We start from the raw sequence: 23,250 nt of genomic DNA on the forward strand, positions 1-23,250 counted from the left end.
CTGGATGTCAAAATTACGTCTGGTGGAACACGATATGGGGTTAACGGGAGCTGTTTTACGGAGCTGACAGACAGTTCTTTAAGTTTGACGGTAGGCATGTCCTCCTTTTCTAACAAACTGTTTCAATTCCACAGGTTTGGCAAGATCACTCTCATCTTCAGAGCTTAGCTCAATTGGCGGAATGGTAAATATGTTATCATTTGTTAAGTGTTTCAGTTTGTAAATTCGTCAGGTTGCGGGGGCGTGGTGCCTAATGGTCATTAAGTTGTACTCTGTCAGAGGTTTGGGTTCCAGTCAGTTATTCACGATGTTATGTTATATTCCTCAACTGTCCTCCCTAGACCGTGACTGATGAAAATGTCGCTCAGCAAGATTCCAACCAAAATGGTCAACAACAAAATCCTGAGGGGATGGTAGAGGACGTGAAAGAACCTCAGGGGGCTGGGGTAACGGCAGCGAATGGAGATCCAGATCAGCAAGGTAATATTCCGACCATAGCTCTGATCTTAGTTCCTAGAACAGAAATTGTTCCCAGCTTTAGCGATCAAGCTTTTCTCCGTTTTCCTTTTGTTTCTCTGTTACGCTAAACGCTGTGTAAAGCCCGTTTTCTAAACACCTTTTGTTTGATTGTTTAATATAATTTTGTTTGTTTGTCTCACGTGTTACAGAAGGGGAAGATGTAAACAAGGCCTCAGCGGTCCGATCTGGCAGTGCAATAAAGTTCGAAGAGGGCTTGGGTACTACTGAGGAAGACGCTTCTGCTGCGGTAGAGGAGCCTGGGGAACAGCCAGATGGTTGGTATCCAACTAAAGTAGCCTTCAAAGTAGCCTTCAATGTAGAATTAGTCTCATGTGCTGACACTTAAAAGCAAACTTGTCAAGTCGTGTATTTTGTCCGGGTGAACTAGCAAGTAGGCGGAGGTCAGTTGTAAAATGCAATTCCAATGTTCCCTGCCGGATTAGTTCTCCGCGTCCAGTACAAAAGTAAACAAACACCATCAACATTATTCGCGCAAAAACAGTAAAAAAGGCTTACTACGATTTGCGAGAAAACTTTTAGCCTGGTCGCAACGAACGAAAATGGTTCAGGCTTTGGCAAAAACGGTTCATGAACAAGGAACGTAATTTAGTGTGGGTAAACGAATGCTTGAGGCGTGCCAGGGAATGATGCATGCTACTGGTTTTGAAACAAAAAAACTCGGCGTCCGCACAAGACTCGACGTCTATACAAAACTGACCAGTTGTACGAAGGGAAATGTCATATAGTGTAGGCAAGATGATGTCTGTGGCATGTCGGAAAATGAGCATGTCATTAATGGTAAAACAATAGCGAAACAACATGAAGGAATCAAACGACCTCTTTTCCTTGGCCGGGTTGTTCGAAAGCTGGTTAACGCTAACCCAAGATTAAAAGTAAACCGAAGTATTTTTTTTTTTTTTTTTTTTGCATAAATATGTTTTTCACTGCTTATTTTTGTGTACTTTGAGATTATTCAAACTCAAAGAGAACGCCAAACAATATACAGAAAACCTCGCCGAAAAGTTACAAAACTCAAATCAAAATTCTCGCTAATCCTGGGTTAGCTTCAGCTTTTAGCTTTGAACAACCGGCCTTGGAATCTAAGAAACCAGTCAGAGAATAGTTGTACTAATACCCCCGCTGCTTCTTCCCTCTTGAAATCTCACTTCTTTATTGATATTGCATGTAACTGACAGACATGTAACTTGAAGAATGGGCTTAAAATCAGAATGATGGTATAATAGAGAGACTGATTCTTTATTTGTATTTTCAGCCGATCTTCCTTCAGCTGCGGTGCCCCAGACAGCTATCTCGTCAGTTCCAACCGAGGTCTCCATCCTAGAAGGTCTTAGAGTGGGAAAGGCAAGTACCCATTATTTAGTATAACCTTCAAAAGATTGAACAAGACTTCATAATAAGAGACGGTCGACTGGCCATCAGTGACATGAGATTAAGGCAGCGTCCAAACTGCCCCGTAGACATTTGAAAGCGCAGCTTTATTTCTACGGTTAGGCCCACCGTCCACACTAATCCGTCATGAAAACGGCTGCTTTTCGTGTTCGTATGGACGGAAAACATTTCGAAAACGATGGCGCCACGATAATCTTGTGGAGGCAGCGTGGCCGAGTGGTCAGCGCGTTGGACACGCAATCCAGTGGTCCCTGTTTCGAGTTCCACTCTGACCGCTACCTAGATTTGTTTCTCGGTAGCCCCGAGTTCAAATCCTCGGCTACGCTTGTAAATAGCCAACTGGTTTGCCTCCGGCCAGTTGGGATTCTTAACAATGTTATGTTCAGTTTGAATTATTTGTGTCAGTTGTTTGCACGGCCCAACTAGCACTTGTTCTATAACAATGCCGAGGGTAAATAAAGGTTATATTTTATATACATATATACTTTTTGATTTCAAATTCCTCCGGCGTAGTGCGGTCGAGGCTTAAGTTTATCATGAAATTTATTTTGTCTGTTGTTTATCTTTCTTTGCATTTCTTCTTTTTATCGACAGCTTGCCTCTGGAGATATCGCACCGTTTTCTTTGGTCCAGTTGGAGGTGATATTTAATCCTGCGAAGCCAGGAAACGCTCTGGCTGAGTTTGAGATCTCTTTCTCCGACCCTCTCTCGCCCCCTGTAAGTAAAATGTGTCTGTGTTTTTCTCTGACCTCCTCCCCGTTGGTCGTAAAGTGTCGACATCCCAGAGCTTGAACGAAAATAGCGTGGTCTTGTTAAAGTATGTGCAAGATGATTGCGTGTATTCTTTTGGACAAAATTTCGACGTTCGTTATACCCAAGTGGATTTACAGTAAATTTATGGCCCAGGTTCGAAATGTAGATAACACTATCCACCGGATAAATCACTCTCCAGCGTATAGCGTGGTTTATTTTGTTAGCAGTTATCCACTGGATAGTTATTTATTCGGTGGATTGCGTTGTCCAGCCTTCAAACAACTGGAGCTTGTTGGAAAGAAATAATGTGTTTGTTGTAATCGGGAATTCGTTTGATACATACGTCGCGGAGACTGCCGGCTTCTTTTGAGAGTAGGTTCGAGTATGGATGATCATGGCTGGCTCCATAAGGTTTTTCTTATATCGGGGCTAGTTGAGGTCTTATGTGGCGCTTAAAGATACGAGGAAGCTGGTTGAAGTTGAAAGTCTATCGAGTACATCATTTGTTGCTTTTTTTCTTTCCATTTATGGACAGATAATGATCAGAGCCCGCGGAACTGGAATTGATGTACCTGTGTGGGTGGAGAGAGAGGTATTGTGTTCAGCATACGTTATAATGGCAATAGATTTTTGATTCCCAGCAGTGTGGCCTAGTGGTTGAAGGCGCTGGATTTGTGATTTGGAAGTCTTGAGTTCAAATCTCCCTCCCTGTCACTGGATGGATTTGTGTTTGGTGGTCCCACATTCAACGCCTCTACGCTTTGTAAATAGCCAACTGGTCAGCCTTCCGCCCGTTGGGATTTTTAACAAGTTTCTGTTCAATTTACAACATTTGTTTGCTTGTGTCAGAGTCCCCAGTTAGCACAGTAGTGCTAAACACTTCGACACTTATATAAAGTTATTTATTTTATGTTTGTTTTTCTAGTATTGTGTTCTTTACAAAGAAGCCTAGGTTTTCTTTGACACTATTTTGTTTGTTCATTAGGTAGTGGATCTGAAGATGTGTATGTACGACCGCCTGTATCAGGATGCAATACTTGTCAACAACAGGTAGGTGCCGATAATGTTTAAGCATTGCTTAGTTTGATTGGAGAAGGGAGAAGCAATGCTCTGATGGTCTGTAGGTCTATGGATCGACCGATCTGGGTTGGAACCCTGGCTAGGGTTATTGTGTTGTGTTCTTGGGCAAGACACTTTACTTTCACAGTGACTTTCCCCACCCGGGTGTATAAATGGGTACCCGCGAATTGTCGAAGCAACCTGGCAAAAGACCGAGGGGCAATCTGTGTTGAACTGTTATCCCATTAAAGGTGCACTTTCACGGTATTTTGAGTTATTTTGGCCACGTAAAGAATCATCTTTAAATTGAAGGCAACCTGAAAATATTACTTTACTATAAAACACTATAGGAATAAGAGATAATATTAAACCATAAAGGAACAAGGATGGAGAAGATTAACACGGATTGCAAACGACGAACTTGAAAAACTAAAGGCCAAACTTTTCAAGATACGCAAACCGTGACGTTCAGTAGTCGCTTTATGGAAACAAAGCCTGTCCTCTTGAGCATGCCGTAAAGGCTTTATTTACTTAGACTTCTTTAACTTTTGCTTGTTTAAACTGGCTCTCTTTGGATTAATGTTTATTTGTGTCGACTTTCAGAGCCACATCAGCTCTTAGACTAAAGTTTGAAGTTTGTAAGGAGCTCAGGAGTCACCTGGAACTATTACCCAAGACAGCTTATATACAGGCTGAGTCCCAGTTCTCCGCACAGCTCAAGTTCCTTCCCAGGTAAGAAGGGTCCTTTTTCAGCTTCTAGACCAACCGCCATTTTGGACTTACGTGCCAGGAAGACCTATGTCCCTTCATCTTTCCAAGCACCTTCTGCATTTCATTTCTGTAGCTGGTTTTCGTCAACCCGACTCTTAAAGCTTCTCGGTTTTCACTGACATTATCTTTTATCGCATTTCAGGCGAACCTTGCCGGATGATTGTCCAACTTACTTCGACAGAGAGACAAGGTTACTTGAGGCTCCCATGGTTATAAGAGTCGCAGATCAGGTGTGCTTACCCTCCCTCCCTAACGAATTGACCACAGAGCTTGACCAGCTTTATGCGCAGCTCTTGCTATACTTCACGCAGGGGGTTTCATTGCTGCCCGGACACCGGGCAAACTGACCAGCTGTGAGGATGATTTAGCCCGCCTAGTTTGACCACCTACAGGAAAGTTTTTCTAATAAAGAAGTTTAGTTCAAACAGTTTTGCTCGCCTGCGAAAAGCAGTCGCCCTCGAAAATGTTAATGAAACCCCTTTTGACATCCAGAGAACACAGTTACAAATGTTCTTTTAATGCTTTTTTTTACCACTGTGTACTTTATTGTGATTTCATGACTGTAATTGGTGTTTCTTGTTCATTTTTTTTCCTTTCATCTCCAGACACGCCCAGTTCCCTTCACAGTGAGGGGGATAGTGACATCATCAGATATAGAATTCAACGTACAAGACATTGATTTTGGTTTTTGTACGGTATTGGAGTCGGTGAGACGAACCGTGACTATTACAAACAAGTCTGTATTACCACAGCCGTTTGGCTTCTGTGGAGTGCCTGATGTGAGTGAATTGTTGAGATAAGAGTGTTTCAGAAAGCTCGATGCGCTGCACAAAGCCTTTCGGCGTTAGTAAGCGCTCGTCTACCCGGTTTGGAATCGTAGCCGTGTGGGTTGTCGTTACTCCCCCCCCCCCCCCCCCCGTCGGCCACGAGATCCACCAGACTGGGTACCAGCCACCCGCCCTTGCATCTTTGACACTGCAATGCCCCCCCCCCCCCCCTCAACACCACCCACCAACTCTTCCTTCCTCCCCGACGAGCACACGTCTCGTACAAACTCGAACGCACTCCTTTCCAACCCTTCCCCTTAGCCAAAACTAAACCATAAAGGGGCTCTTCTGAACTTTTAAGTGACTGTAACTCCTTCGAGATTTTTCGGTTTATGCCTTAGTATTATTGCTAGTATATCCCTTATTGTATGTTTGTTCTCTTTCCCTGACCTGCGCATCTTTGCATGTTTTAATTCCAGACAGTTGATGTTCAACCGAATGACGGGTTTGGTACACTGCTGCCGCTAGAAAGCTTTGATGTGGACATCATGTTTAATGCTAAAAAAGCCAAGGTAGGCGACAGATCAAATAGTCACTGAATCAAGTGATAGTAGTTTATCTCTACACCTTGACAGAAGACCCGTAAATGTTTTCATTCATTCATTCGTTCGTTTGTCGCAGTTGTTTTGCGTGTGGAATAAGACCTCTATTTGCAGTTTCTTCCGAGCAGTTCTATCGACAAACTATTTTATCGTTTTTATGGCCCACAGTATGTCTCAGTCCTCCCTTTTTAACTTCAATAGTTTATTATTGTCTCTTGCTTGTTACTGCGATAAACTAATTTTTAGGGGTATTTCGATTTTACGGTTACTCTTTATATCGCAAGAAATGTCCTTGGATATTGCTTTCTTGTTACAGGAATACGAGTTTGATCTAACCTGTAAGACTGGTATTGGACGCGAGTTTAAGCTGCACTGCCGAGCTGTTGGTGTTCTTCCGCCCCTGGAACTCTCTCACTCTGTCATTAAAATGAAGGCGACCGCTGTCTCTGACACATGTGCGGCTCACATTGAGGTCATCAACTCGCACACCAGCGCAAATGAATTTACCCACCCTGTCCCCAGGATTGGATCAGGGCCCATTGTTGAGGTGGGCCCCACGTCGTTCGAGTTTGTGGTCCCTGCTGGAGCACCGCTGACTGTGTCCCCAGCTGTGGGATGTGTCAATCCAGGGGAGGTGAGCTTTTGATCAACGTGTAATTTTTGTTCTTGTTGTATGTCGACTAGGCTCTCCATTCTCCCTTCCCCGCAGTTCTTTCATTTGCGAAAGTTCAAGAAGCGCAAATCCTTGCATACGGCGACAAAACCGAGCTGTCCTACCGAAACGACACAATAATAGTCTTTTTCTTCGCAGCCGACAGAAATAAAGACAATGCTTAAGTTGCTTTGGCCTCTTCTAATACTTAACTGGAGATTTCCGAGTTTGACTTGACGAGAAACAATATTTTCGTGAATGTTCAGTGCCGTCTCCGGTGACAAAAGTTGCCCGAATTTAATACCTTTCCTGTTATCATACATTGACGTCAAGACAGTTCAGTTTTTCCCTGAAATTCAAATTTCAGGCGCACCAGCCGTATCCAAGGATGTGAGTAACTTTGTTCTTTGTTTCAGCGTTGCTTGGTTCACGTGACGTTTAGTCCCCGGATGGATCCAAATATGGTGCGACAGGAGGGCGTACGTATGATGGAAAGAGAAGCTGAGGCTGAGAGAAAGAGACAAGAGCAGGCCTCGCCCCAGGAAAAGCTTCAGGAACAACCTTCCGGACAGGTAAGTGTGCGCCAGTAGTTTCCATTTTCACCGTTATAATTTATATGCAACGTTAGCGGAGAGAACCGTTACGTTCAACCGTTGTCGGTGAAGAAACGTTTTATGTGACTATCGTCGCGTGATGTGCGTCACGACCCCGGAGGGGGGAGTACTTTGGGAATTTCTGGTTGGGGATGAGCCGTTGGGACCCTGGAACCCTTAGCCTATACCAGAGCTAGTTCAGCTGAATTTTGCTACCCTATACTAGAGTAAACTCCCCAAATCCCCTATCTATTGACACTGTCGAGGCTGATTTGCGTAAATTTAAACTTGCCGATTTGATTTTTTTATATTTTTGAGTGGCAATTCCTGGTTTCCTTAATCTAGATAAAATCTTCACCCAACCAGTCAGTTTTGTAAAAAAATGATACCCCATTCTAGGCCCAAACCCTCTGATTTATATACCCTATCCTAGAGTAAACTGCTTGAAAACCATACCCTTCACAGCGGCACATACCTATATAGCCCATATATGGCAGTACCACCCCCCCCCCGGTTCACGACCGCCTTCAGTGAAGAAGAACATTGCGTGACGACGTTCTTAAGTGAGCAGAAGCCTTTTGACACAAACCAAATAACTGCTGCTAAGAGAATAGAATTGAAATTCTTTATTAAGGTGACAGGCTACAGTTTCCAGCACTTTTTAAGACTTAGATTTTGATGGGTCATTATTATTTGATGCTACAATCATGGTATGTATCAAACAACTGCCCAATCGTTGATGAACACGTTATCATTTTCGTGACATTATTGGTTACCATAGCACAGTATGACCGGCTAAAACACCCTTAATTTTAGTTTCAAGTGCTAACAATTCAAAAAATGTTGCCAGCCACCTTAGAGGAGCCAGGTGATGGATGAGCCATCTTGAAGTAGCCTTGAAGCCATGTTTTAAGGAGCTACGTCACCGTTTGCACATCTTGAAAAGTTTAGCCTAAGCTTTTTTAAGTTCGTCGTTTGTAATCCGTGTTAATCTTCTCCGTCCTTAACTATCCTTGTTCCTTTATTTAGCTCTTATTAACCGAGCTGGAGGTCTGTATGAGAGAATCTTGACCGAGGTCGTGAGTACAGACCGAACGCAGTGAGGTCTGTACACACGACCGAGGTCAAGATTCTCCTATACAGACCGACTTAGCTCGGTTAATAAGATGTTTATTATATGGCAAAGAAGAAAACTTTAATTCGTTTAATGTAACTGGTTTGCTGACATTTTGCTTGCGAACGGCGATGAGCTTAACTTAAACCCGCCGAAATTTGCTCGTCCTCTTTACTTTTTTTTTTTTTTTGTCATCGGGCTTTTTGGCACTTCCATAAATGATTGAGAAGAAAATAAAAGGAAATGGTGAACATTTTTGTATTTTAGTTTGCTACTTTTTTAACGCAAAATGAAACCGGTCTAGATGTCGGTCTAGATGGGAAAATCTAGACCGCGGTCAATATCGATTTCAGCCAATCAAATTCGTGAATTGGTTACATCCCAGTCCTTGTGAGACACAGCCATATAATAAGATTTATTATTATCTCTTTGATGTTTTTCCATCTCAGTAGACTACTTTTTTCAGGTTTCCTTCAATTTAAAGGTAATTCTGTACCCGGCCAAAATCACTCAAAATACCGTGATGAGCTCCTTTAAGTAGCATTGGATTCTTCTTTCAGCTGAAGACTGCATGCGTGTCTTTTTTATATATAGAAAAAGAAAGGCGGGAAAGCTGCTCCCGCGGGAAAAAGCGCCAAGACATCACCAAAACGAGGCGGTACACCGAGCGCGCCAAACCTCACCACTAGTACCAAGTCCCCCGCAAGAACTTTCAGTATCGATGATGTTGTTGATGGGTAAGACCTAGATACTTTTCACAAAGATGCTGGCTGTTTTCTGGCTGTTATTCAATGAAGTTTCATATACAATGTTTTAAATTACTAGCTTTCAATTTCTAACAGGCATTTCCTTGATGAACCACTGAATTCCTACAATTAACATTAAAAAGTGCGTGGCGATCAGTGAAGAAAATTAATATTCTGTTCCAGTCTTGATACTGACGGAGTAGAGACTTGTTGAGAAACCAAAATATGGTTTGAAAGTCGAATTTTTGTTTTGGACTATCTGAAGGAGGAGCTGACTGCTTGCACAGCTCAGAAATTCCTTTGTTCGTTCCTTTCAGTTGCAATGAATACGAGTCAGCTCACCTAGCTCTACTCAGGACTTATCAGAACGCGTTTTCGCGGTACGTGATTCCTTGCTTTGTCGCGCCGGGAAGATGCACTGAACCAGAGTCCCTTTCATCCAGGTGAGACACATGCTGCTGGATGACGGCTTTAATCCATGCCTTTCCCTTGAAAATCCCGTTGGCGTCTTGACGCGCTCTATATGAACATCTTGTAAGCTTTGTTCAATCTGTGGGAGGCTATGTAAACTGGTAAATGGTTAGCTTCTTGGTAGTCTAGGTGCGAGTCCTAATTGCGAGCACTGTTGATTTTTTGAACAAGAAACGTTAGGCCTGGTTTTCACTAGCGACGCTAGCGCAAACACAATAATTCTCATTTCACTGTGAAAACGGTCTTGACGCAGGCATAAGCACAAGCGCAAGCGCAAGCACAAGGATCAAAATTTTTCCTTTTTCTTGTGCTTGCGCTTATGCTTGCGTTTGCGCTGCAACACGTGAAAAGGAAATACCGCTCAAGCATAACACAAGCGCAAGGATATTTACCACACGTGGATATGTTTCGCCAATGAAAACACTGGGTCCAGATTACCTCACGCCTAAAAAAGTTTTCCAAAATGGCCGAAAGCTCTGATGAGTTTGTTTGCGTCGAATTTCGTTTTCACTTGGGTCATCCCTATTGCTTGCGTTTGTGCTTGCGCTTGTGCTTGCGTTTGTGCTTGCGTCGCTAGTGAAAACCAGGCTTTACTCTCGAAGTGCCCTTTCCCAACTCAGTAGTATAACTGGATAGGAACTCTCTCTCCTCCCTACAGGTTCGAAACGTTCGTTAGAAAAAGCGGCTGTGTGAGGTGAGTGCAGGCGCAAAGTCGAATGGATCGATCGGGTTTCACCCTTCACGTAACCTTGCGCCTGCACTCATATCGCTCAGCGGATTTACCCCATGCGGAAAAAAACTCCCTTTGAGCCTCTGCAGAGGAGATAGGGGCAGGGACGAATTGTTAGGGAAGCTTGACAAATTGCTGCGGAATAACCTTCGCTGGACTAGCATCTCAAACGGGTTGGGGGTGGGGGGCGGGGGGGTGGGTATATTGAGAGGGTTTGGATGAGGTCACCTGATAGCTAAAAATTGGTCAAAATCTTAATTACCAGCTGAGAATTGACAGCTGAGATCTGAAGCCTGTAAAAGTTACTGATAGCTGAGAAAAGGTCTAAAATTTTAACTGATAGGTGAATAAACCACCGAAAATGCATCTAGACCCGCTAATAACTTTTTAATCGCTGCATGTTATAGAGCGGTTTTCGTTTCAGTGTCGAAAAGTGATTGGTTTTGCTTTACCATGCTACACGGTTGGCTTAAAAAACTCGCGCCACTTTTTCATCCAATCAGTTCTAAGCAAAGGAAACCCAGTTGTGATTGGCTCACACTGGTTTTCCCGCGCTTTGCGTCAGCTACATGCATTTGCATCGAGTTTTGATTGGTTCACTGTATCGTCTGTGTCCTTTGTGATTGGCTAGAGTGATTACTTTGGTTTTGGTTTTACGACACTCAATTGACAACCGCTCTAGAAACCGACAGGTTCCCCTGGCTTCTTCGAATCTTAGGAATGGAACTTACTTTTACCTTACCTAGCTTTGTTGAATTCTTCTTTCTGCTCTCGTAGTGTACACAACACTCTATACCTAGAGGTGCATTGCCCGGCTGTGCGACCCCATATAGTCGTGGTTTCTGATTGTGGAAGGTCCGTTGTGGACTTTGCAAATGTGTCACTAGGTAAGGACGAGACAAAAAAATTTATCTCTAAGTGATTCCACATGTAATAGCTTAGTCTTGGAAGAAAATGTCCCTTTTCATTGAGGGTGATATTAGTTTATGTTAACTTTTGCTAGTAAATGTGAAGCGGAGGAAAGTGATAATCAAGCCAAGGGAAAACTGAGCCTGCAACTGTGTTTAAGTCAAAAACGAACGAAATTACGCTCACAAATGACGCTTTGAATCGTAGAACAGTATCTGACATTTCGCAGGACATGAGGATGTTGATGTTGATGATAAACAATATTGCCTGCCGGAAAAAAATGTTGAGACTGGACCCCAAACAGTCCAAACTGATGACGTAACTTACAGACAACAACCTCTGATTGGTCGTAACTCTGGTTTAAAACTCTGCAAGAAACCTTGTAGAACCACGTTTCGGCTCAAGTCTCGTGCGAGTAAGGAACTAAGTGCGTTAAGACAAGCGTCTCTTACTAGGCTAATTGTGTATCTGTTTTCATCTCACAAGGTCAATGCGAAGTTAAAAGTTTCACTATCCAAAATATCTCCGATGAGCCATTGCGGGTAAGTGCAGGTCTTTTTTGACTTCTGGGGTTATTTGTCGATTATTGAATCAATTAGTTCTGTCTGCTCGTCTGTCGTGTCGATTGATAGGCCTGTTGGGCTGTCAGGCTGTCAGTCGGTCGATCGGTCGGTCGGTCCGTCAGTCCGTCACTCAGTCAGTCAGCCAGTCAGTAAGTCAGTCGGTCGGTCGATCGGTCAGTCAGTCAGTCAGCCGGTCGGTCAGTCAGGCAGGGAGGTAGACAGGCAGACAGGTAGGCAGGCAGACAGACAGACAGTCGTAATCCTTACCCTTAGCTTGTTAGAGTTTCTGAACAAGTATCTTCGTTTTGTCTTGTAGTTAAGCTCCTCGTTACTAGATCCTCACGGTCCGTTCCAGATGCTAAACGCGTTGAGGATCCTGGAACCCCAAGCGACTCATAATGTAATTGTATCGTTTGGTCCTAATGCCCCAAAAGAGGTGAGTGGATTGCGTGACGTTGGAAGGCGTGACCTTTTCAAATATTGCACAAGTGACTGATTTGGAAGTACGAATAGAAAGACTAGCATGTGGATGAGTCAAGTATATATACCTCTATGTTTATGGAGCTGTTTCTGTAACATTGTTTTCTAGTTTCACGAAGTCCTCGAGGTGCGGTGCCCCCGAAACACACTATATATCAGACTTAAGGGCAGGGGGGTCCAACCTGTGATCTCTCTGTCTGTTGAGGATGGGCTATTGGATTTAGGAGACGCTTTAGTCGGCGACACGATTTCATCCAACTTCAAGGTGCGTAAAGGAAGTTTCTGTACTGAGCAGTCTTTCAGAACTTGGCTTCTTTTTAGCGCGTCAGGTTTTTTGGGGGATTTATTCTAACCTTAAACTCAACTAAAATTAATGAAAAATTTGGACCCAATTATCTGTCATACTGGCGAATCTTTTGCTGCCCCTCATTACATAAGGCTTTTCGAAATCCTCCGAGTATGCTTACTTTCTTTCAATTTTGGAATTTCGTTTTTAACAATTGCAGTAGAACTCAAGAGATCATTTTCAGGTTCAATTCAGTTCTTCGGTTAGTAAAATGAGACCAGATGTAACTGGCCGTTCGGACCGAACTGATGAAGCACTACTGTAACTAGATAATGAGAGAATACGCGAGGTCATAAAGCTGTATTATTTTCTCTGGTATAAGTACGATGGACAGACCCCGTCCACACTACGCGGGGGGAATTTGAAAACGGAGGTTTCACGCTGAAAACGCATAAAATGTTTTCCGTCCACACTACGCCGGAGAAATTTAAAAACGCAACAATCACCGGTCATTTTGGATTTGTGTTTGAGGAAAACTCGGCCAGGGAAATCACGTGATTATCGTAACGTCATCATTTTCGAAAAAGCTCTGTTTTCAAAATCTTTTCCTCTCGCACGAAAACGAAAATCCGGCGTTTTCAAATTCATCCGGTTTGAAGAGTGTTTTCAAAAAGCTCCGTTTTCATGATGGATTAGTGTGGACGATAGGCCTAACCGTAGAAATAAAGCTGTGTTTTCAAATTTCTTCGGCGTGGTGTGGACGTTGCACGAGTCCACAGTTCCAATCGCCGCGAATTGACGAGAGTTGCTCGAGCAATCTTTTGATTGATCAGTAAGAAACTCCGTGCGTTGGTCTGCGAGTGTTAAATCTTTTTTAATGGGTTTTCTTTTCCAGATCTCCAACACGTCAGAGCTGTCAATCACCTATTCGCTGAAGCTTGACAGCTTATCGCCATTACGTCACAGCCACGCACAAGTGTTACCCAGGTTCCTCCCTCCGTTTAACGAATTACCAGAAACTCAGCAGCATGCGTTAGGTGAGACTATTATGGACTACATGTCACTTCTGGTCTTTATGTAACATCTCTTGCCTTGAAAATGAATCTTTTTCTCTCTCTCAGGTCCGTCCAACTACAATGGTATGGCTGTATTTGACTGTGTTCCGGCCCAAGGGATCATTGGCCCAGGTAGACTTAAAAAACAGGAAATTTCCTTCAAACTACGTAATAAGTCCTTTCCGTTTCAATGGCTGTTAAGGTCATTCCTCACATTTGCATTGCGCATCCTTACTGCGCATAATTTATAGCGTCATTAGCGCGCGCTTGTGCACGCGCATATTGAAAACATGACGGATTTGCCTTGATATTGAGCTCTGTCAGTTGAAAAATGGCTCTAGCTCACCAACGAGCATGGGCACCCCAATTTTTTTTCCAGTCTTTGTAATCAACTAATCATAAGCTTTGCGTGAGAAAAGACTCATCTAATTTCTATTGCTGAAAATTGAATAAATAAGAAAAATAGCAGGATACACTGTGGTCTTTTCTATTTTGCAGTCGGTAACCACGTCAAGAAATTTGGTTCAAATTTTTAATCAAGGATTTAGCTTTCTGTCTGAATCAAACTGAAACGTTTATTTGTGTCCGACACAATGTATTGACTGTAGTTTAATGCGTGTTCTTATGAGTCTGGGCTCACAAAGATTTTACAATTACTGGGAATGGGTTTTTATAATAAGCATTAAATAATGCCAAAATGCGGCATTTTCAATGCCTCACTGCTCCTTAATGAGCATGGGCACCCCCCTTTTTTATTTCAAAATTGAAGTTATCATATGACAAATATTCAGTGGACAAAGTTTGAACAAAAATCTATTGTCACTTTTATTTCAGAGGAATTACCTTAAGTGTATACATTTACTGACGCTTTTATTTATTTATTTGTTTTTGTGTGTAATTGATTACAGGCGAGTCTAACGAAATCACAATATCGTTTAACCCGGATCACGCTAGTGAGCTTTACGCTGACGAAGTTTCTGTTGAAATTAATAACGGGGTAAGTAATTCAACTCTTGATCGTGCACCTGGACCTTAACTGCACTGCCAATTAAAGGCGAACGGCAAATAAAAGCTTGCGCCATTTCATTAATTTCTGTGTTTTTAGTCCGCTTCAATTTTCACCAATCTTTGCCATCCGTTTTCTCGTTTCGTTTGTAATTCCAATTTTGTCGGTTTTTTTGCGTTAGTGTACTGTTATTTTTCAGAGTTCTTTCGATTCAGTTTGTTATCTGTTTTTTATTCACAAAGAATAACTTACTTATGGTTACGAAGCCTACGTTGTTTCACGCCAGCGGAGAGAAACGACTGGGCATGCCCAACTCAATCACGACACGACTTGTGTAAAACTCGCTGTTCGCACCAAAAGTTTTTTGCCAAGGAGAAGACTTAAGAATTTGATTTGTAATTATTGTGGTTCTGTTAAAGTACCTGATCCCTTTTTCGCGCTGAATTTTAGGAACAACCCTACTCTGTCAAGCTACTGGGCCGCGCCTGGTCAAATATCGTGTACTTGAGGGGCTGGGACGAGCTGATGCCCAGTGCTGAATCACTAAGAGCAGAAGTGGAGGAGGAGGAAGAAGAAGGTCTGCGTTCTAGTTATAACTAACTACACACAAATTTCATAATGTTCTTGGTCTTGTTAAGCCTCATAATCTTGTCTACGTTTTATTGCAACGTAAGTCACAATTATTGGTATGCGAACTAAACAGATGAAATATCGAGCAAACTGTTAGCAGTTTAAGCTTCAGTGAATCTCACCCACCGCTGCAATGGACTAGAAACCAGTTTGAAGCGAGTTCGACATGTGCAACGGGTGTATCTGATAACGTCGCTCGGCAAAATTCGTTTGTCTTCGAAAAGATGATTGACAGCAGTTTGAACGACAAACGCTAACCAAACCCTTCCGCACGCAGTTTCGTACGGGGCTGTAATGGCTACAAACTGACTTGCAAAAATCTCTAATACGCGTTTTTGGTTTTAGCCAAGGACTTAAAAAGTCTATTCTTGACTCTTGTAAGTCTGTACTTACCTTACTTTACCTTACCTTAGCTTACCGAGGTTTGTTCATTCAACAACATAACTCAGCGATCACTGACGGCCAGCGTTTATCGAAAGCAGGATCGCTTGATCTGGAGTCTTACGCGCCAGCCATTAGATTACGTCGCTTCCCATAGATTTAACAGAGGTTGAGTAGAAAGCGTTTTACTTAATAAAAAAATGATTTATTGTAGATGGAAAAGCAATCCAGAAGACTGTCCTATTGACAATGAAGAGCGTTTCAACTCCAGATGGATTTGAGGCCGCGGAAAGAGCCGTAGAGATTGGCTGCATCAAGTCCAGTATACAAACTAAAAAGGTATGAAAAGACTTCCACCTTTGATGTGCAAGGCAAACTGAACTTTTGTCACTGATTCAGAGATTAGTTGTTAAAAGCAATCTTTGTTTCGTTTGTTTTGATTTATGTTTGCTAAGCTCTGTGTTTGGTTAAAAAGAAAAGCTGTCTGCAGCTTGGTTCAGCCGGTCCAGCCAATCAGGACAAAGATATTGTTTTCTCAAAGTGAAGAATGATCATCGCAGTAAATTTTCCAATTTAAGCAATTGGAAAGAAGAAGCCTGAAAAAAATCAGGGCTTCAACGGGATTTCAACCGGTGACCTCCGCGATACCGGTGCGATGCTCTACCAACTGAGCTATGAAGCCACACGTTGGGAGCGAGGTCAATTAAGGACGGTGCCTACTTTTGTTAGTGCGCATAATTTCTGCGCATCACGCAAGGCATGGTTTAGGCGCTACGCGCGCGCTGGGGTTGACATTGACGCAGTCAACTACGCTACCAAGTACACGACTAAAATGAAAACAAAATTTTCCTACTGTGACCAAATCAAGTTTAATGAACCCGTACTCAAACCAGGAACACCAAAATAGCACCATATCGCTAACCACTAACTGTTAAAGTCTTCCAGCTGAAAAATTCGCTGTTATCTGTTGAAAATTACACTGAAATCCAACTGTAAACATGTACCTGCAGATGGCGTAGTGCGCGCGCAAAACAAGTGCGAAATACGCAAATGTTTTCTTACTGGGGAGGTGACAGGAAAAAATGTAACGGGCACTGTAAAAGTTTTCAAAAAAGATCAATAACTTTAAAAAAACGCGTGGTTACCCGTACATTTTATGTTATGAAATGGAAGTGGCGAGCCTATTCAACACGTGATTAGTTTCTGGTTGTGAGCAAATGGTATTTAGACTGTATTTTGGCTGAACCAGAGGAAGGCTGTCAGAGACGTTAAAAGCGATGTTGCAATGATTTTGTTATTAAAAACATACCAAAAATGGTTTTTCTGTTGCCATTTACCATGCAGTTTTAAGATCTTTATAAAGGTGTTTGCTTTTCTGTTTGTACAGGCGAAATCGAAGGAAATCTTTGAGGAAATATCCTGTCCTTCTTTTTTCAGAAAATGCTGATGTCAGCACTTTTGTTGAGATTCAAGGCTAATTATCTCGGAAAAATACGTGGCTACCCCAATTTTTCTTTGTGGATTCCAATAGCCCATGTAAAGATCTACTTTTTCCGCGTGGTCCTTACCTGGCGCAAAAACCTTTGTATTTAGTAGGCACCGTACTTAATTGAGTTCATATCTTCCCGTGAGGAGTGAAATGATGGGAAGTATATATGAAATAATTCATATTTGAACTGCGGTTGTAGATGAAAGTAGATAAAAGCCCTGATTTTTTTCAGGCTTCTTCTTTCCAATTGCTTAAATTGGAAAATTTACTGCCATGATCATTCTTCACTTTCATCTACAACCGCAGTTCAAATTAGCTCAGTTGGTAGAGCATCGCACCGGTATCGCGGAGGTCACGGGTTCGAATCCCGTTGAAGCCCTGATTTTTTTTTTTTTTTTTTCAGGCTTCTTCTTTCCAATTGCTTAAATTGGAAAATTTACTGCGATGATCATTCTTCACTTTCATCTACAACCACAGTTGAAATATGAATTATTTCATATATACTTCACATATTGTTTTCTCAGCCAATCAGCTGCAGAACCAAAATCAGCCGTAAATTGGCTTCTCGAATTTTCCCGCGCTTTCCGTCGATTGCAAGGGTTTTAACTGCGGCTCTGATTGGTTCACTGTGACACTTATGCGCGTTGTGATTGGTCAGCTGTGAACAATTTGGCTTTGGTTTCCTTTCGGTAATAATAATTTGTATGTTTTCTTTGCAGTCCTGTGACTTTTACTTTGACAATCCCAAGGAGGCTAACGAGAGAGGATTTAACTTTGAACCTCTTAAGGTGCGAGTTTTTGAATTTCACGTTTTCCATAGCCGCTTTTGCAGACGTTTATTTTGATCTTTACGCGGTATTTCCTGGGAAAGATTGCTTAATGGCTAGAGGATTGTGTTTAATTTGTGTTTGTTTCTGCATTTCAGGCGGGTGTTGATATTGGCGTAAAAAAGAACATCGTGTTTCGGTGGCAACCTCCTGCAGGACATGACGTAAGTTGTAAACGTACTTCTCACCTCGAGGAACTCAGTCACAGCATTTCGAGTTATTTTGGCCATGCACAAAATTACATTTAAATTGAAGGAAACCTGAAAATTATAATTTACTAAAATAAAAAAAAACCGGAGAAATAGTAATAAACCTTATTATATGGCTAGTTCCGTGAACGGGCAAGATGAATCAAATCCTGCGTTGTGATTGGCTACCCGAGCGGGCAAGATGGAGCTATCTTGCCCGCTCGGGACTACCCGCCGTGTCCCGCAAGAAAAATTTCCCCGAAAGCCATATAATAAATCCTTTATTGACCAAGCTTGTTCGGTCAAGATGGCTGGATATTGGCCTCGTTCTTTTTTTGCGAGTTTAGGGACCTCAACTACGTCTCGGTCCATAAACACGCAAAAAAAGAACTTGGCCAATATCCAGCCATGTCGGCCTCACACTTGGTCAATAACCCATACATAAAGGGACAAGGTTGGTTGAGGATGGAGACACGGATCACAAATGATGAACTTGAAAAATTTAGGCTAAACTTTTCAAGATGCGCAAACTGGGACGACTTTCTTACAAAAATAAGTTGTTAGGGTTTAATTCAATAGCACAGTATCAACGGAATGGCAGCGACACCAAAAATGTCTTTATTATTAGAAGTGCGGTTTTACATTCAATTTTCCTCCTAATTCTCGCGTAAAATTTGATTTTTGTTGTATAAGAAACAAATTGACTACATTTTTCAGTTCAAAATGTCTAAAACTTTGTTCTGATTGTAAACATTTTATGGTGTCAATTCCGTGATCTGTAAGAGTCATACTTGAGACTTGAGTTTGCTGTAACTTTGTCTCACAGTAATTTCGTTGTTTGTTGTTTTTCACAGCCCAATGAACCTGTTAATACCAGCACAATGGTAAGTTAAGAGTATCATCTCGCCAATTCTTATCGCAGACATTAAAAATAAAATAACATAATTTCAAAAAAGTACGCCCATCATAGTGAAACGAATTGGCACACTTAAGCGTGGGGACAAAGTTTTTAATTGTTTTTAGTTTTCGAATTCTCGGCCGTTCTTCTGTTGGGCTCGGTCAGTGAGGCGATGCAAAGATCAAGTAGGTCAGCTTTTTGCCTGGTTGATTGACTAGTAATATATCAAACACGAGAGACCTTGTTTGATTACCTTTCCAACCACCGAGAAGAGAGTTGAAAATACAACGCGTGGCGGAGTATTTTTGACGAACTTCGAGGTGTTTGGAAGTGTGTCTTGAGTGTTTGATATATCTTCTCAATTGAAACTAAAACTAAGGAGAAACGGAGAAATAAAATGGTAAAAATCTATGCTAATTAAGATCAAACATCCAAACACCGTCACGATCATATTTTTCTAGGTTTAAAATTGACGAATCATTAATATATTTGAGAAAGAACTTGAAAAAAACCAACCAACCAAAAACTTCGCGAGTAGCAAGGGTGTGCATTTCCAGAAATGAGTTGATTGCAACGAAGCTGATGTTTGTTTTTTTCTCTTGTTCCTCCATTTCTAGCTGACAGTGAAGAGTGACGTCACAACTCAATACAAGATCCTTCTCCAAGGTCTAATTACAACAGAGCATAGACACCCGGATGTTAATAGTCACGTGGACTCGGTAGTTGAAGAAACATGAGTTATTCACATGTTGTGCTCGTGATGCCTGGAAGTTCAAAAATCTACAATGCTACACATCTACTCTGTCAACTTGGAGCAAGTTTCAATGGACTACACAACGATTTGGTTTGGCTTAAGCGACCCTATTGAGGACAGCGTATATTTGTGTGCGTCTAAACACCTTCGTAATTGAATCGTGGTTGTGGACTTGGACATGACACGTATCATACTGAGGAGTCAAGATAAATAATGATATTTTACCCCGCGTGCGTGTCTATTTATGTTAGTCGATGTATTCAGCACCAAGTGTCATTGTTGCTCAAAGATGGTTATCGCATGGATTTGTAATATTTGCGTTTTTATAAGATAAGACGTCATATATTGTTTTGATAGTGACGCGCAGTGTTTGGTATCACTGCGTTTTGAAGCCTCCTGTGTAGCAAGCTTGTATGCATTAAGGCGTGAAAATAAAGCTTAGAAGGTATTTTTGATCTCTGACTCACCATAGTTAATAGAGGGAAATGGTTAAGAAACCAGGCAAAGTTCTTTGTTGTATGTTTTTGTTGGCTATTTTGGGGGTTGACCCTGCAAAAAACCTGACAAAATACAAAAGGTGGTTATGTGTGCTCATACAACTAGCCAATAGAAGCATTGTGATTATGTAATTCATACATAGTCAATAAACACAAAACAAAAGATGTGCAGAGTCAAGGACCTTCAAACATATATCTTAGTCTGTTTGCTTCTTTGATCATTACTGGGCTTGTTAATCGTCTCCCTCTATTAACAATGGACAAACTGAGTTAGTAAATTAATGTGACCGAAAAATCGAATGAATTAGAAACTCTGACTTGTAGAGCCCATTTCTGTAGGACAATTCAATTATTCTCATTAACCTTCTCTTGTATTGATGCAAAATACTGAGCTATGTATTAGCTTACAACAACCGACGCACTGTTTTCATAAGCTGGGTTCTCTGTGTTTATAACCGGAGCTACAGTAGGTTTCCCGATTTTTCTTGCATCATTTTGGCGTTATGTTTCTAAACCGAGCAGAGTCTAGTTAAGCAGAATTTTTCGGAATAGCACTGCAAGCATAATCAGGAGGATAAGTTTTTGAATTTTGTTTGCTGCTGTTTTAAAGCCTGTTACTCGCTAGGCTAGTGCACAGTCCGCGCGCATACCAGTCAAAATGAAACGACGTCAGGTTAAACTAAGAGACTGTACAACTGCGCGACGATTTCTCCATAGCGATCCCTTGTATTGCTCTAATACGACAGTGACTAGAAGAGCAGAAAAAGAAAGATGTGTGGTAAAAAAAGTTCATGTTTCTATGCATGCATGTGGTTCTGTTCCTATGAGCTCCTATGGTTATGGTGCTCCGCTTGACGACCCTTCGTCTGAGCTCCGCTATAAACATGTTTAAGCAACATCGTAAATGGTAGCATAAAAACCACTTTTGGTATGGTTTTAATAACAAAATCGTTGCAAAAGCGCTTTTTAGTTCCTTGACAGCTCTCGTCTGGTTTAGCCGGCAAACCCTCACAACCAGAAACTAATCACGTATTGAATAGGCTTGCGTAAAATAATACATAAAATGCAGGGGTAGCCACGCGTTTTTTTAAAGTTAAATGAGTTGTTTTCATCAATTTTGAAAACGTTTCAGTTTGGTGCCCGTTGCATTTTGTCCTGTTATCTCCACAGGAATTCAAACATGCGTCCCTTGCACTTGTTTTGCGCGCGCACTAAGTGATCTGTAGGTAAATGTTTACAGATGGAGTTCAGTATACTGTTCTATAGATCACAGCTGGCTTTTAACACACTTATGTCCAGGATTGAACGCAAGTATTGTTTAATTAGTACTTCATATTTGGCAGGGTTATTTGACATTTCCATATGACTTCATATTTGACAGAACTGTGTGTGTTTTGGTGACTTTGCACCATTGAGGACACAGTGATGCTTATCATAAGGAATTTGAATCTCATTAGCGTTCAATCCTGGAAATATCTGTTTTAACATGAAGCCTTTAGCATTAGTGGTTATCTATATTCTGCTATTTTGATATTTCTGGTTTTAGTGCAGGTTCATTAGAATTGATTTGGTCACAGTAGGAAAATTTTGCTTTCGTTTTAGTCGCGTACTTGAAGCGTAGTCGAGGGTCCAACATAGGTTTGGCGGGAGGCGGGATGAGAGTAAACATGAGGGCGGGATGGGGGATGACAGAAATTTTAAGTGCGGGATGCGGGATAAAAATACTTTGGCGGAAGCGAGATTTTCTCATTTTGACAGCTAGGCGGGATGCGGGATGAAACACAGAAAATCGTAGGCTTCACGGACGACGTTGTACGGAGAACTGTGACTCTGACTAGGCGACTTTCCGACTGGGGTGGTATGGCGGGATTGAGCCAAACAAGGATGGTGGGAAGGTAGTTGATTACGTCAATTTAAAGTCTTTCAACCCTAGAGCGCGCGTGGCGCATAAACCATGCCATGTGCGCACTAACAAAAGTTGGCACTGTCCTTAAAGCTAACCTAAAGTAATCATGAACTTTTTTTCTGTTTTATACCTATTTCAGTGTGGTCTTCTTATAAATCTTAAAATTCTTGAAGAGCACTATCGGTACACATGAAATTAAAACCTGGATCACCTTTTAATCATCAATTACTGTTAAGCTTTCCAGCAACCTGACCCAAGAGTCAGTGTCAGGTATATTTCAGCTGTGACATATTTTTGGCGGATCACCTCTGCTGCCAGCTTTCTGTTAATTAAAAAAAAAACGCCCTGGGAATTACTACGGGGGACTCAAGGTCCAGGCGGAGGTCCATAAACACGCAAAAAAATAAAAGAACGAGGGCCGGCAATATCCAGTCATCTTGACCGAACAAAAGCGCCATCTTGCGCGCTCGGGTGGCCAATTACAGCGCAGGATTCGGTTCATCTTGCCCGCTCATGAAGTTAGCCATATAATATTTGTAGGTATTTCATAATACTGAATCCAGAGTTAAACGTCTACATTGATGAGCTTTAACCCAGCACCCATTGTTCACGTGGCATGTCAATCAAAAGTGATTTGTCTTGGAATTGGAAAAAAAAACACGTTATAATCAGCAACAACTGTGAAAATCCATTATTGAGTTATGAGAAATGTGGGATGATTAATCAATCTCTCTCTTTACAGAAATGCCGGGGAAGACACCGGTAACAGCTAGGGAGAGAACTTTACTGAACAGAGTGATATTCACGCTTTAATGTTATTCAGTACATTTCGTCATTTTTGTTGTTACCCTAATTTTGTCTTTTACAATTTATTTACAGCTAATAGACAACGTTAGCTTTTTTGGTGAATTCTGCTGGCATTCCAAGCAACGGTATAAGGGTTCTGTCGCTGCTTTCCAATGGCGTGACTCTTGAGTGCGAGAGATGAACATTGCGAAACACAATTCACTATTCCGAATGAATGAGGCTTTGTATATTTGTTGATTGTTGAAACAGGGAAACAAAAACAACTGGAGCTATAAATACAAAAGCTTCGGAACTAAGACAAGAACAGAAGAAAAGTAAACTTGTCTAGAAAGGTGCTAAGCACAAATTTACGAGAGGTACTTTGCCAGACCAGAGGAAACTGAGAAA

General features: G+C 41.8%; 1 protein-coding gene across 1 annotated transcript in view; it reads left to right on the forward strand.

Annotated features, from left to right (window-relative positions):
* The window catches only part of LOC110063727 (cilia- and flagella-associated protein 74-like), a 37,200-nt gene extending 17,099 nt beyond the window's left edge, over window positions 1-20,101 (forward strand). The window contains exons 23-50 of the mRNA XM_089282203.1: window positions 135-184; window positions 342-480; window positions 669-794; window positions 1,793-1,881; window positions 2,524-2,646; window positions 3,218-3,274; window positions 3,668-3,732; window positions 4,345-4,473; window positions 4,655-4,742; window positions 5,118-5,291; window positions 5,759-5,851; window positions 6,198-6,515; window positions 6,950-7,105; window positions 8,835-8,977; window positions 9,304-9,429; window positions 10,965-11,074; window positions 11,583-11,638; window positions 11,976-12,095; window positions 12,249-12,404; window positions 13,321-13,462; window positions 13,547-13,612; window positions 14,389-14,477; window positions 14,937-15,063; window positions 15,712-15,836; window positions 17,706-17,774; window positions 17,912-17,977; window positions 18,856-18,885; window positions 19,517-20,101. Coding sequence (XP_089138329.1) covers window positions 135-184; window positions 342-480; window positions 669-794; window positions 1,793-1,881; window positions 2,524-2,646; window positions 3,218-3,274; window positions 3,668-3,732; window positions 4,345-4,473; window positions 4,655-4,742; window positions 5,118-5,291; window positions 5,759-5,851; window positions 6,198-6,515; window positions 6,950-7,105; window positions 8,835-8,977; window positions 9,304-9,429; window positions 10,965-11,074; window positions 11,583-11,638; window positions 11,976-12,095; window positions 12,249-12,404; window positions 13,321-13,462; window positions 13,547-13,612; window positions 14,389-14,477; window positions 14,937-15,063; window positions 15,712-15,836; window positions 17,706-17,774; window positions 17,912-17,977; window positions 18,856-18,885; window positions 19,517-19,636 — 3,152 coding nt within the window. The 3' untranslated portion in view covers window positions 19,637-20,101. The remainder of the gene's footprint in view (window positions 1-134; window positions 185-341; window positions 481-668; window positions 795-1,792; window positions 1,882-2,523; window positions 2,647-3,217; window positions 3,275-3,667; window positions 3,733-4,344; window positions 4,474-4,654; window positions 4,743-5,117; window positions 5,292-5,758; window positions 5,852-6,197; window positions 6,516-6,949; window positions 7,106-8,834; window positions 8,978-9,303; window positions 9,430-10,964; window positions 11,075-11,582; window positions 11,639-11,975; window positions 12,096-12,248; window positions 12,405-13,320; window positions 13,463-13,546; window positions 13,613-14,388; window positions 14,478-14,936; window positions 15,064-15,711; window positions 15,837-17,705; window positions 17,775-17,911; window positions 17,978-18,855; window positions 18,886-19,516) is intronic.
* The last annotated feature ends 3,149 nt before the right edge of the window (window positions 20,102-23,250 follow it).

This window comes from Orbicella faveolata, unplaced genomic scaffold (assembly GCF_042242905.1).
Source record: "Orbicella faveolata isolate gen_17 unplaced genomic scaffold, um_ofav_v1 contig_12, whole genome shotgun sequence".
NCBI classification, from domain to species: Eukaryota; Metazoa; Cnidaria; class Anthozoa; order Scleractinia; family Merulinidae; genus Orbicella; species Orbicella faveolata.